The 12,037-nt window shown below is 43.8% G+C and overlaps 1 protein-coding gene across 11 annotated transcripts in view; it reads right to left on the bottom strand.

The window, feature by feature from the left end:
• The window catches only part of SVIL (supervillin), a 223,248-nt gene that overhangs the window by 29,579 nt on the left and 181,632 nt on the right, over positions 1-12,037 (bottom strand). For 9 of the 11 annotated variants that reach the window (XM_075125959.1, XM_075125960.1, XM_075125958.1 and 6 more), the window contains one exon: positions 6,612-6,762. In XM_075125959.1, the coding sequence (XP_074982060.1) occupies positions 6,612-6,762 (151 nt within the window). The remainder of the gene's footprint in view (positions 1-6,611; positions 6,763-12,037) is intronic. The other 2 variants (XM_075125963.1, XM_048837759.2) reach the window with 1 other exon arrangement.

Raw genomic sequence — 12,037 nt, 5'->3', positions numbered from 1 at the left:
TTTGTTGCATCTTTACCTTGCCATTTAATTTAAATCTGATCTTTGATAATTCCTTCATCTAGGCAATACACAAATGGTGCCTATATGTAAATAAAATCCAGCCCAGACTACTTCTAACCAGTACTGATGTCAGTGGCTCTCCAGCTTCCTCCACAACACTGACATCCACAGCAACTGACCAGTTCCCTCCCCCAACACAATTGTTTTGTTTTCTTCTCTCTCTCTTTTCTAAAGAGTAACTGCTAGCCTCAAGCATTTAGGGATGTTTGGCTTAGGTTCTCAGCCTTCAGTGTGTGTCCCACTGAGGACGTGCTGAAGGCCCACAGAGATATGGTAAGTCACATGGCACCGGCTCCCTGATTACCAGCAGATAGAAATACATTAAATACTTTCCTAATGTTACTTCTTCATTAAACACCTAATGCAATTCCCACAAAGACGTTACATGATCACATATGGTAGGGTGTGTGGAGAAGATCACAAACAGGACAAGGAAATGGCCAACGAGAAGGGCCGGGTGAAATTTTTCAGATGAATAGTTTATTCAGCAAAAAATGCTGTTTTGGTTGAGCTGAAACAATACATAAATTTGAAACGAATTTGCTGAAACAGAGGAGCATCAGAACACCGGGGGAGGTGGTAGTACCTCCTTTATAACGGCTGGAAAGTGGCGGCTGTTGGCCGGGTGCCCAGCTCTAGGGGCAGTGCAGCTGCCAGCAGCAGCAGTGCAGACATAGGGGTGGCAATACAATACCATGCCACCCTTGCTTCTGTGCTGCTGCTGGTGGCTGCCAGTCGCTCAGCTGTGAGGACAGCTCAGAGGTAGGAGTGGGAATACTGTGACCCCCTTACAGTGGACTTATAACCCCCTTTTGAGTTGGATTCCACAGTTTGAGAAATACTGTGAACTTTTACCCTATAGTATAAAAGTACACAAAAGACCAGATTTCACAGAGGAGACCAGATTTCATGGTTTGTGATGCGATTTTCACAGCTGTGGATTTGGTAGATACCTATCTACATCATGTCTCCAGGACCTGACTTTTCCTTTCTGCCCCTGCTCACTAAAATCTTGTTCAGCCCCTAATTCTCTCCCCTCTTGAGGCTTGCAACCTTCTCTCTGGCTTTGATGTTTGCAACTTTCATCCTTAAATACATATAGAATGCTGCCACCAAAGTAATTTTCCTGGTTTCATAGAATCATAGAATATCAGGGTTGGAAGGGACCCCTGAAGGTCATCTAGTCCAACCCCCTGCTCAAAGCAGGACCAATTCCCAGTTAAATCATCCCAGCCAGGGCTTTGTCAAGCCTGACCTTAAAAACCTCTAAGGAAGGAGATTCTACCACCTCCCTAGGTAACGCATTCCAGTGTTTCACCACCCTCTTAGTGAAAAAGTTTTTCCTAATATCCAATCTAAACCTCCCCCACTGCAACTTGAGACCATTACTCCTCGTTCTGTCATCTGCTACCATTGAGAACAGTCTAGAGCCATCCTCTTTGGAACCCCCTTTCAGGTAGTTGAAAGCAGCTATCAAATCCCCCCTCATTCTTCTCTTCTGCAGGCTAAACAATCCCAGCTCCCTCAGCCTCTCCTCATAACTCATGTGTTCTAGACCCCTAATCATTTTTGTCAAGTGTACTATGGGTATAACTAAGGCTACGAGTTGGTCACGGATTATACGTGACCTCCACGACTTCAGCCCTACTAGAAGTTCTGGGTATGGTGCAGGAACTACTTGGTGAAATTTTACAGCCTGTGTGATACAAAAGGTCAGACTAGATGATCATAATAATGGTACCTTCTGGCTTATGAAATTAGCACTTTTTAAATTGAAGGACAGAACTTTGAGTTTGACCCTACAAATTGTTGTCATTATCATAATTGAAACAGAAATAAGAAAATATCAGAAATCTTATTCGGACCTTCTAGCAGCTCTTCAGTGTGACAGTTTGTCTTTGCCACTGTGTGTTGAAAACAATCTGTCATGTCATTAAAGTACTAATTCTATGAATCAAGGCATTATCATTTTCAATCTTAGACCCGAGTGGAAAGAAGGAATATCATTTTATTTCCTGGTTCAAATGACTAAAGATTTCAGGAACTTTGAAATGATCCCATGTAATTCAGTTACTTTTAAAATTAACATATTCTAAACGAAACTTCAGTTGTCTATTCAAGGAATCTACTGTTTGTTTTTTTAATTTTTAAATATACCATCATGCAGTATTTTACTTTTAGATCTAAAGTTCCTAGTGCAGAACTGGACAATTAAGTCCAAAGCTAGAGAAGTTTGGAGGTTGCACCCCTGCTTTCCCAACATCAACAGGTGGAACCTTCCAACCTTGCATTGTGAGTGTACTCCATGGTTTTGCTGTCAGTTACATTTTTGGCATAGAGATGAAGAGCTTCCTCTGGTTGCTCCAGTGAGCAAAGAAACAACCACCACCTAGCCCAGTGGTTAGAGCACTCACGGGGGATGTATGAGACCTTGGTTCAATTCCCCCCTCTGTCTGATGTTGAGCAGGGATCTGAACTTGTGCCTCCCACCTCCCAGATGAGAGCCCTAACTACTAACCTAAGGGTCATTCATGCTCTCTGGCTCAGCGACTATTCAGGTATTTTATACCAGACAGAACTGCTTCAACAAGAGAGACTGAGAATGACACCAACACAGGCTGGCTGGCCGTTAATGGTCCAGCCTGTGACAGATCAAGTTGACTGGAGAACAGGTAGCTCAACTTATTTATTGGACCCAGCAGGGTATTCTCATAAAGAGCTAGGTGAGTCCAGTTAGACAGGGGGATAACCAGAGGAGAGGAGGAGGAAGTGCCTATTTTCTGGCAAACAGACTGAAAGGAGGCTGGGAAGCAGAAAGGGAAAAAGAGCACACAGGCTACCTGCAGGGTGAGCTGGAACCCCGAAGAGTGAAAGCCTGCCTGAACCTCTGAAAAAAAAGGGAAGAACGTGCTAGCCTCTAGGGGCATGGAACTACGTGTAGGGACAAATTACCATCCCGATGTGTAGAAAGAATAGTAAATATGGCAGGTGACCAGCTTGGCTTGACAGTGAAATCCTTGCTGATCTTGAACACAAAAAAAGAAGCTTACAAGAAGTGGAAGATTGGACAAATGACCAGGGAAGAGTACAAAAATATTGCTCGGGGATGCAGGAGTGAAATCAGGAAGGCCAAATCACACCTGGAGTAGCAGCTAGCAAGAGATGTTAAAAGTAACAAGAAGGGTTTCTTCAGGGATGTTAGCAACAAGAAGAAAGTCAAGGAAAGTGTGGGCCCCTTACTGAATGAGGGAGGCAACCTAGTGACAGAGGATGTGGAAAAAGCTAATGTACTCAATGCTTTTTTTGCCTCTGTCTTCACAAACAAGATCAGCTCCCAGACTGCTGCACTGGGCAGCACAGCATGGGGAGGAGGTGACCAGCCCTCTGTGGAGAAAGAAGTGGTTTGGGACTATTTAGAAAAGCTGGACGAGCACAAGTCCAAGGGGATGGATGCGCTGCATCCGAGAGTGCTAAAGGAGTTGGCGGATGTGATTACAGAGCCATTGGCCATTATCTTTGAAAACTCATGCTGACCCAGGGAAGTCCCGGACGACTGGAAAAAGGCTAATGTAGTGCCCCTCTTTAAAAAAGGGAAGGAGGAGGATCCTGGGAACTACAGGCCAGTCAGCCTCACCTCAGTCCCTGGAAAAATCATGGAGCAGGTCCTCAAGGAATCAATTCTGAAGCACTTAGAGGAGAGGAAAATGATCAGGAACAGTCAGCATGGATTCACCAAGGGCAAGTCATGCCTGACTAATCTAATTGCCTTCTATGATGAGAGAACTGGCTCTGTGGACGAGGGGAAAGCAGTGGACGTGTTGTTCCTTGACTTTAGCAAAGCTTTTGACACGGTCTCCCACAGTATTCTTGCCAGCAAGTTAAAGAAGTATGAGCTGGATGAATGGACTATAAGGTGGATAGAAAGTTGGCTAGATTGTCGGGCTCAACGGATAGTGATCAATGGCTCCATGTCTAGTTGGCAGCCGGTATCAAGTGGAGTGCCCCAAGGGTCGGTCCTGGGGCCAGTTTTGTTCAATATCTTCATTAATGATCTGGAGGATGGCATGGATTGCACCCTCAGCAAGTCTGCAGATGACACTAAACTGGGAGGAGAGGTAGATACGCTGGACGGTAGGGATAGGATACAGAGGGACCTAGACAAATTGGAGGATTGGGCCAAAAGAAATCTGATGAGGTTCAACAGGGACAAGTGCAGAGTCCTGCTCTTAGGACGGAAGAATCCAATACACCGCTACAGACTAGGGACCAAATGGCTAGGCAGCAGTTCTACAGAAAAGGACCTAGTGGTTACAGTGTACGAGAAGCTGGTTATGAGTCAACAGTGTGCCCTTGTTGCCAAGAAGGCCAATGGCGTTTTGGGATGTATAAGTAGGGGCATTGCCAGCAGATCGAGGGACGTGATCGTTCCCCTCTATTCGACACTGGTGAGGCCTCATCTGGAGTACTGTGTCCAGTTTTGGGCCCCACACTACAAGAAGGATGTGGAAAAATTGGAAAACGTCCAGCGAAGGGCAACAAAAATGATTAGGGGACTGGAACACATGACTAATGAGGAGAGGCTGAGGGAACTGGGATTGTTTAGTCTGCGGAAGAGAAGAATGGGGGGGGGGGATTTGATAGCTGCTTTCAACTACCTGAAAGGGGGTTCCAAAGAGGATGGATCTAGGCTGTTCTCAGTGGTAGCAGATGACAGAACGAGGAGTAATGGTCTCAAGTTGCAGTGTGGGAGGTTTAGGATGGATATTAGGAAAAACTTTTTCACTAGGAGGGTGGTGAAACACTGGAATGCGTTACCTAGGGAGGTGGTGGAATGTTCTTCCTTAGATATTTTTAAGGTCAGGACTGACAAAGCCCTGGCTGGGATGATTTAGTTGGGGATTGGTCCTGCTTTAAGCAGGGGGTTGGACTAGATGACCTCCTGAGGTCCCTTCCAACCCTGAGATTCTATGATTACAGTGGTCAAGGCATGCCTGCAGGAAGAGGTGGTCTACTGAGCCCAGGTGGATTGAATATTCCATCATTTTGAGTATTTCTGCTGGACTTCAATAAAGCACTCTGGATATGTCTACATAGGGATAAAAAACCCGCAGGCGGCCCAGGTAAGCTGACTCAGGCTCACAGGGCTCAGGCTGAAGGACTAAAAACTGCTATGTATATGCACAGGCCTGGGCTGGACCCCTGTGGGGCCCTGGCCTATGAAGTAGTTTGGCCAGAGGGCTAGGAGACCTCTACAGCCTGAGTAGGCTGAAGGACAGTAGGGGAAAACCGAAGTACAAGTGCCACAGCTAGCTAGGAGGGGATGTACTGAAGTAGCAACTTTTCCACAGACCCATGCTAGATGAGCGCAAAGCACAGTGGTTAGGGCACTCCCCCACAACATGGGAGTGCCAAGCCCAAGCCCAAACCCCTCCCTTGCTTTTACATTACAAAAGTTCCCAAAAACAGAAAACAAAATGTTTCCTTTCAGGTCAAACACATTTTTCCATTTCACCCAAACTGAGTGTTTGTTGATTTTTCAGAACTGCCAATGAAAAACAAACTAAAAAGTCAGTTATTCACCCAGCTCTGTCCCTGAGATCAGTTCTGTTTTCTGTTAAGATGTGGCCTGCTCTGTAATATGGGTGACACACAGGAATGCTAACAAGAGTGATGTTTCTGGCCCTGGTCACACAACATGGTCAGGATGGCAGAAAATTAGCATGGCAGGGACCAGCATCTATTGTCACCACTGGCTACTGCTACATCCACAAATTTTGAGACCCTTTTAGATGAAGTAACTCCCACCATCCCAATGCTAGACATCCATTCCCACAACACAGGCAACCTTTCTAGGTCCACTGACTTAAGAGGGTGAGCCTTTCTTGATATTTTGACCTTGAAATGGACACACTATACAGACCCCTATACCATTTAGGATCAAAAACAAGGGTTTTGTGGTTGGCTGAGTCTATGATTCTCAGAGACCTCAATATTTGTTCCGTGCAGAAAATCTGCTGTAAAGCCTTCAGCTGATTATTGTATCTCAAGGATACCAGCATAACAGTAAAGTTACTGGTGAATTCTGTTTCCTAGCCTAAACGCAACTCTCTCTCTCTCAAAATCAGTAAATGTACATTTGCTAAATATTTTGAGAGCGTCTTGCAAAAAGAAGTCAGTTACAGGTCAATAGCGAACTCTCTCAGTTCTTATTGAGACAGAGTGCTTCCATTGTCAAATGAGAGTTCTGTAATAAAGGAAAATCCAGTTGCGCACCCTGGGTAGGACTGGAGACAAAAACTGAACATTAGTATGAGTGTACAAACAATTTACTATTGAGCTTCATAATAAATGCATCTGCAAACAATGCAGAACAAAATGACCAACAGAAGCACCCACTGGAAGTTACAACAAACAGCACAATGACACTTGGCTGAAGATAAACAGTCCTCTCTTGCTAAACACGAATACTGTTTCTGTTTAATATTAGCCCTTTATTTTGATCAGATAGAGAAGCAATTGCTTATTTTTCTGCAGATGATTTCTTTACAGACCTTTTTTTACCATTCGGCCAGCTACAGTGAATTGGCTAGAGTCATTGGCTGCTCCTTTACCCTTTGTCTTCCAGGCTTCCTCCCGAACAGTAATCAGGTGTTTTCTTTCTTCAATAGTCATTTGACTCTCATGGCTGTCTGCCATTTTCTGCTTTTTTGAGAAATGAAGAAATAGATTTTAACTGCTGTAAACTCTGCAATACGTACCAATGAATGCAACCACTATCCTCTAAATTGAGAGAAAAGAGATACATGTTACAAATGGACACCCATAGATGCTACAGCCCAGGGACCCTGTTCCTTAAAAAGTTTTATTGTTTTGCTACCCTATTACAGTAGTAAGATGAAATTTCAGTCAATGGCATATTTTGGTTCAGGAAATTGACAACATTCACTGCAAGACAATTAGCCTAGTTTTAATAAAAATAAACAAATTGATTAATAACGTTAAAACTTTAGGTGGTTTAAATTTTCTAAATTATTGTACTGCTGAAATATTTCCTGGTAATCTGTTTGACTGATTTCTGTGAGAAGCTTCCAAATGTGAATTCCTAAGTAGCACAGTGGATTATAAATAGAATTTTTAACCTCCGAGTTTAACGATTTTTAATTCAGTCTCTAGCTGTACATTCTCCAAGCTGGCTTAGCAGCCTTGTCTCTAGAGGCTGATCACTTTGGGATCTGCTCCAGCTTGTTCTTTTGAATAATTTCATTCTGTGATCATTCAAATGCCGTTTGTCTCACCCACATGGAGCTTTTGCCAGTTTGCTTTAAGGGAGAGACATTCAGTAGCTTCAGTGATTAGAAACAGCTATGAGCAGGAATTATTTCAGTGCCCTCCATCCATACAGGAGACTGGGGAAGAAGGTACATTAAGTAGGAAAAAAAGCCACCATAAATTTCTCCCTCCTCTTAGCTGATTCAGATCAGGGAATAAGTTCAGTTTCTACAAATCAAGTTACCTTAAAAAGAAGCTAACATTTTTGGGATTTGTGTTACATAGAAATCATGAACAGGACACACCAAAGAATAGCATTGCCAACAATCAATTTTATTGCCACTCTTGTGCTATTTGGTGCTTTTCTTAGAAACCCAGCTGCTGTAATCAAACAATGGCATGAGAACATCAGCTTTCATTTAAATTTTTTTCTAGCCCTCACAATTACAGAGAAAAGCTTGAAAACTTGAAATGAATGCACCCTACAGGCTCTGAAACCAGAAAGAAAAATAGAAAAAACCCATTTATATATATAGATAAATAATCACGTTTTTTTTTTAAAAAGAGCCTGACTCATGATTTTTGAATGCTTGTGTTGACAATACTGAATGAATTAAACACAATTCAATACTTTTAAGGGACCAATAGAGTGACTATAGAGGCAGGGAGACAGGGAAGGAATTCCATGTAACTAAGAATTTATCTGAAAAGATAAAAAATCATCCACCAGTAGCAAGAGGAATTACAGGGTAAGAAGCAGTTAACATAAGGATTGGAAGCTCCCTCTCCTTCCCCTCCTTTCTCTGTTTGTGCCTCTTCCACAGACCTCTCCACAATTATGTTTGTTTGGAGTTCAATAGAAATGTTAACTGGCTGGGCAGCCAGACATTTTGACAACAAGACACATGGCAACTTAGATAAAATATTCAGAGTGTGGTGCAATCTTTTCAATGCTGTGGGCCAGATGCTAGGTTTGGGGCACCTTGGTGGGTCATATACAAAAATATAATTCCAGATTTTAGAATCAGCTTTTTATTAAGGTCAGAATTTATTTTAGCCATAAAAAAACATTAAAATAAAATGAGTATCAGAGAATAGCACATCTCAGTGAGAACTCTAAGGAATTTTTTTCCCCTTGCACTACAATTCCAATGTCAGTATCAATATTCAGTATCCAACATCTTGCCATGTTTTGACTTCACATGTTATTTCATGACAGAATGTGCTTTTGCAAGTGTATGTGCTTCCCAATATTGAGCCCAGCTTCAGCACAAGAAGCCTCTGAACCAGGGACAAGTTTCCAGAAGTTTTCACATACTCCATTCTTCTCTGAAAGAAACCAAGGATAAATCTGCCATTCACACAGCTCTAGCTAAAGATCTTGTGGTTGCTGCTCAACTGGTACCTCCACTGGATTGTTGAACAGTTGAATGCTGGATCTCAAAACTCTTGAAATCTGCAAATCTGGTACTGAACTCTGCTGAGATAGCCAATATAATTGTCAAGAAGCTGCGAAAACCAACAACCACTGTCTCAGTTGAGAGATCCTTGCATGATGGAAAATGGGTGATGCCATTCTTCTGAAGATACCAAGCTTTCTGTGGAATGCGTCAATATGGCCCATAAAAGTGTAGAAATATTCTGATCTCTACCTTGCTGCTGGAGACTGAGTGAATTGAGATGAGCTGGTTCTGTCTGTTAGGAAGGCCAGTGAGCAGAGAAATGCTCAGTCTTCCAACTGCTCGACACTGGTCAGCATTGCTTACTTTTTCTTTTTTCAGAACAGCAAGAATCTCCTTTCTGAGTGGAAAAAAAAAAGTTGCAGATACTGCCCCCCACTCAGCTACTGAACTTGTGACCGGCGATGCAAATCCCACATTCTGCATTCAACTCCTCAAGGAAACGGATATTTTTTTTGTGCCTCTGTGCTCTGTTTCCTCCACAGATGATGACGACTGTTTGTATTGCACTGGTCATCACACACTAATTTTAACAGATTTCCCACAAACTTCCTCCATTTCCTATTCCATTTTCTCTCAGCAAACCTACAAATCCACTTTTACTGCCAATCGTTGCTTGTGCACTAGCTGTGACAATGCAGCAGCACTGTTGGAAGCCACCATATCTGCTCATAGCAGAAACTAGTAAATATCTGCTCCCTTTGTACTGCACTTGTTTGGAACTAGCTCCAGTAACTATTAATGCATGAAGAGATCCTCATCAATGGTTCAGATGAAAAGCAATAAATGTCTGATATCACCGATGTCAGCACTCTTGTCTGGAGCTAATCTAATGAAAAGCACTTACAATTTTCACCAACTGTCTTCAATTTTGAGGACACAGGATCATTCATGTCACTTATTCTCCTCGCTACTGTATGCTGAGGCAATGACACACTCAAAATTCTCTCTCATTTTTTCCATTCCCAAATGGATGAGCCAGCTTGATAGCATACATTTTCCACATTACCATCCTTAAAAGGCTTTTTACATTTCACTAGCTCAAGGCACACCTTGTAAGGGGCAGCCAGACTGGAAGTTAGTACAGCTGCAGGTTTCATCAGTATGTTTCTCTGCTTTTGAAGTTTGCTTTTCAAGTCCTTAACTAGAGCGGCGAGTGACTCTCCAGGGTACTTCTTGCATTTTGCCTTGTGAAGTGTGTTCTAATGTCAACTGATATTGTACTCCTTCAACACAGCTATCACTTCCAAGTGCATGAGACATTGTGGTGATCCATTACATTCAATGAACAAGTAGACTTCTTCCCATTTACCTTGAAATGCTCTGTTCTCTGCATTCACTTTTCTCTTATTGCTAGCAGCCATTACAGTTACTTGTTCCCTTGCACTTGAGAGAAACCGGTCAGTCCTCACTACCTTAGACTGAATGCTACAGGAGACTGGGCTCTAGGTACAGGTATCGGAGGAAGGGCTGGTTAGGGCTACCTTTACTCTCCTGCTGCTGCAGCTCACCAGCTACCTTCCTTCATCCTCTGCTACTATACTTAAGTGCTGCTCTTTACTGCATATGCTGGAGGAAGACTAGCTCTACAACATTGCATCCTGTGTATGGCATGACCTATCACGTATCGTGCTTGAGAGGTCACGCTTCATGAAGGATGCCATTTTGTCTCCACACGTTGATTGTGCTGCAGAGAATCATAGAATCTCAGGGTTGGAAGGGACCTCAGGAGGTCATCTAGTCCAACCCCCTGCTCAAAAGCAGGACCCATCCCCAATTAAATCATCCCAGCCAGGGCTTTGTCAAGCCTGACCTTAAAAACTTCTAAGGAAGGAGATTCCACCACCTCCCTAGGCAACGCATTCCAGTGTTTCACCACCCTCCTAGTGAAAAAGTTTTTCCTAATATCCAACCTAAACCTCCCCCACTGCAACTTGAGACCATTACTCCTTGTCCTGTCCTCTTCCGCCACTGAGAATAGTCTAGAACCATCCTCTCTGGAACCACCTCTCAGGTAGCTGAAAGCAGCTATCAAATCCCCCCTCATTCTTCTCTTCCGCAGACTAAACAATCCCAGTTCCCTCAGCCTCTCCTCATAAGTCATGTGTTCCAGACCCCTAATCATTTTTGTTGCCCTTCGCTGGACGTTCTCCAATTTATCCACATCCTTCTTGTAGAGTGGGGCCCAAAACTGGACACAGTACTCCAGATGAGGTCTCACCAATGTCGAATAGAGGGGGACGATCACGTCCCTCGATCTGCTCGCTATGCCCCTACTTATACATCCCAAAATGCCATTGGCCTTCTTGGCAACAAGGGTACACTGCTGACTCATATCCAGCTTCTCGTCCACTGTCACCCGTAGGTCCTTTTCCGCAGAACTGCTGCCTAGCCATTCGGTCCCTAGTCTGTAGCTGTGCATTGGGTTCTTCCGTCCTAAGTGCAGGACCCTGCACTTATCCTTATTGAACCTCATCAGATTTCTTTTGGCCCAATCCTCCAATTTGTCTAGGTCCCTCTGTATCCTATCCCTGCCCACCAGCGTGTCTACCACTCCTCCCAGTTTAGTACCATCCGCAAATTTGCTGAGAGTGCAATGCACACCATCCTCCAGATCATTTATGAAGATATTGAACAAAACCGGCCCCAGGACCGACCCCTGGGGCACTCCACTTGACACTGGCTGCCAACTAGACATGGAGCCATTGATCACCACCCGTTGAGCCCGACAATCTAGCCAGCTTTCTACCCACCTTATAGTGCATTCATCCAGTCCGTACTTCTTTAACTTGCTGACAAGAATACTGTGGGAGACAGTGTCAAAAGCTTTGCTAAAGTCAAGATACAATACATCCACTGCTTTCCCTTCATCCACAGAACCAGTAATCTCATCATAGAAGGCGATTAGATTAGTCAGGCATGACCTTCCCTTGGTGAATCCATGCTGACTGTTCCTGATCACTTTCCTCTCATGTAAGTGCTTCAGGATTGATTCCTTGAGGACCTGCTCCATGATTTTTCCGGGGACTGAGGTGAGGCTGACTGGCCTGTAGTTCCCAGGATCCTCCTTCTTCCCTTTTTTAAAGATTGGCACTACATTAGCCTTTTTCCAGTCATCCGGGACTTCCCCGGTTCGCCACGAGTTTTCAAAGATAATGGCCAATGGCTCTGCAATCACAGCCGCCAGTTCCTTTAGCACTCTCGGATGCAACTCGTCCGGCCCCATGGACTTGTGCACGTCCAGCTTT

The sequence above is a fragment of the Caretta caretta genome, chromosome 2 (genome assembly GCF_965140235.1).
Source record: "Caretta caretta isolate rCarCar2 chromosome 2, rCarCar1.hap1, whole genome shotgun sequence".
NCBI classification, from domain to species: Eukaryota; Metazoa; Chordata; order Testudines; family Cheloniidae; genus Caretta; species Caretta caretta.
This window is presented reverse-complemented; position numbering and strand designations above follow the sequence as displayed.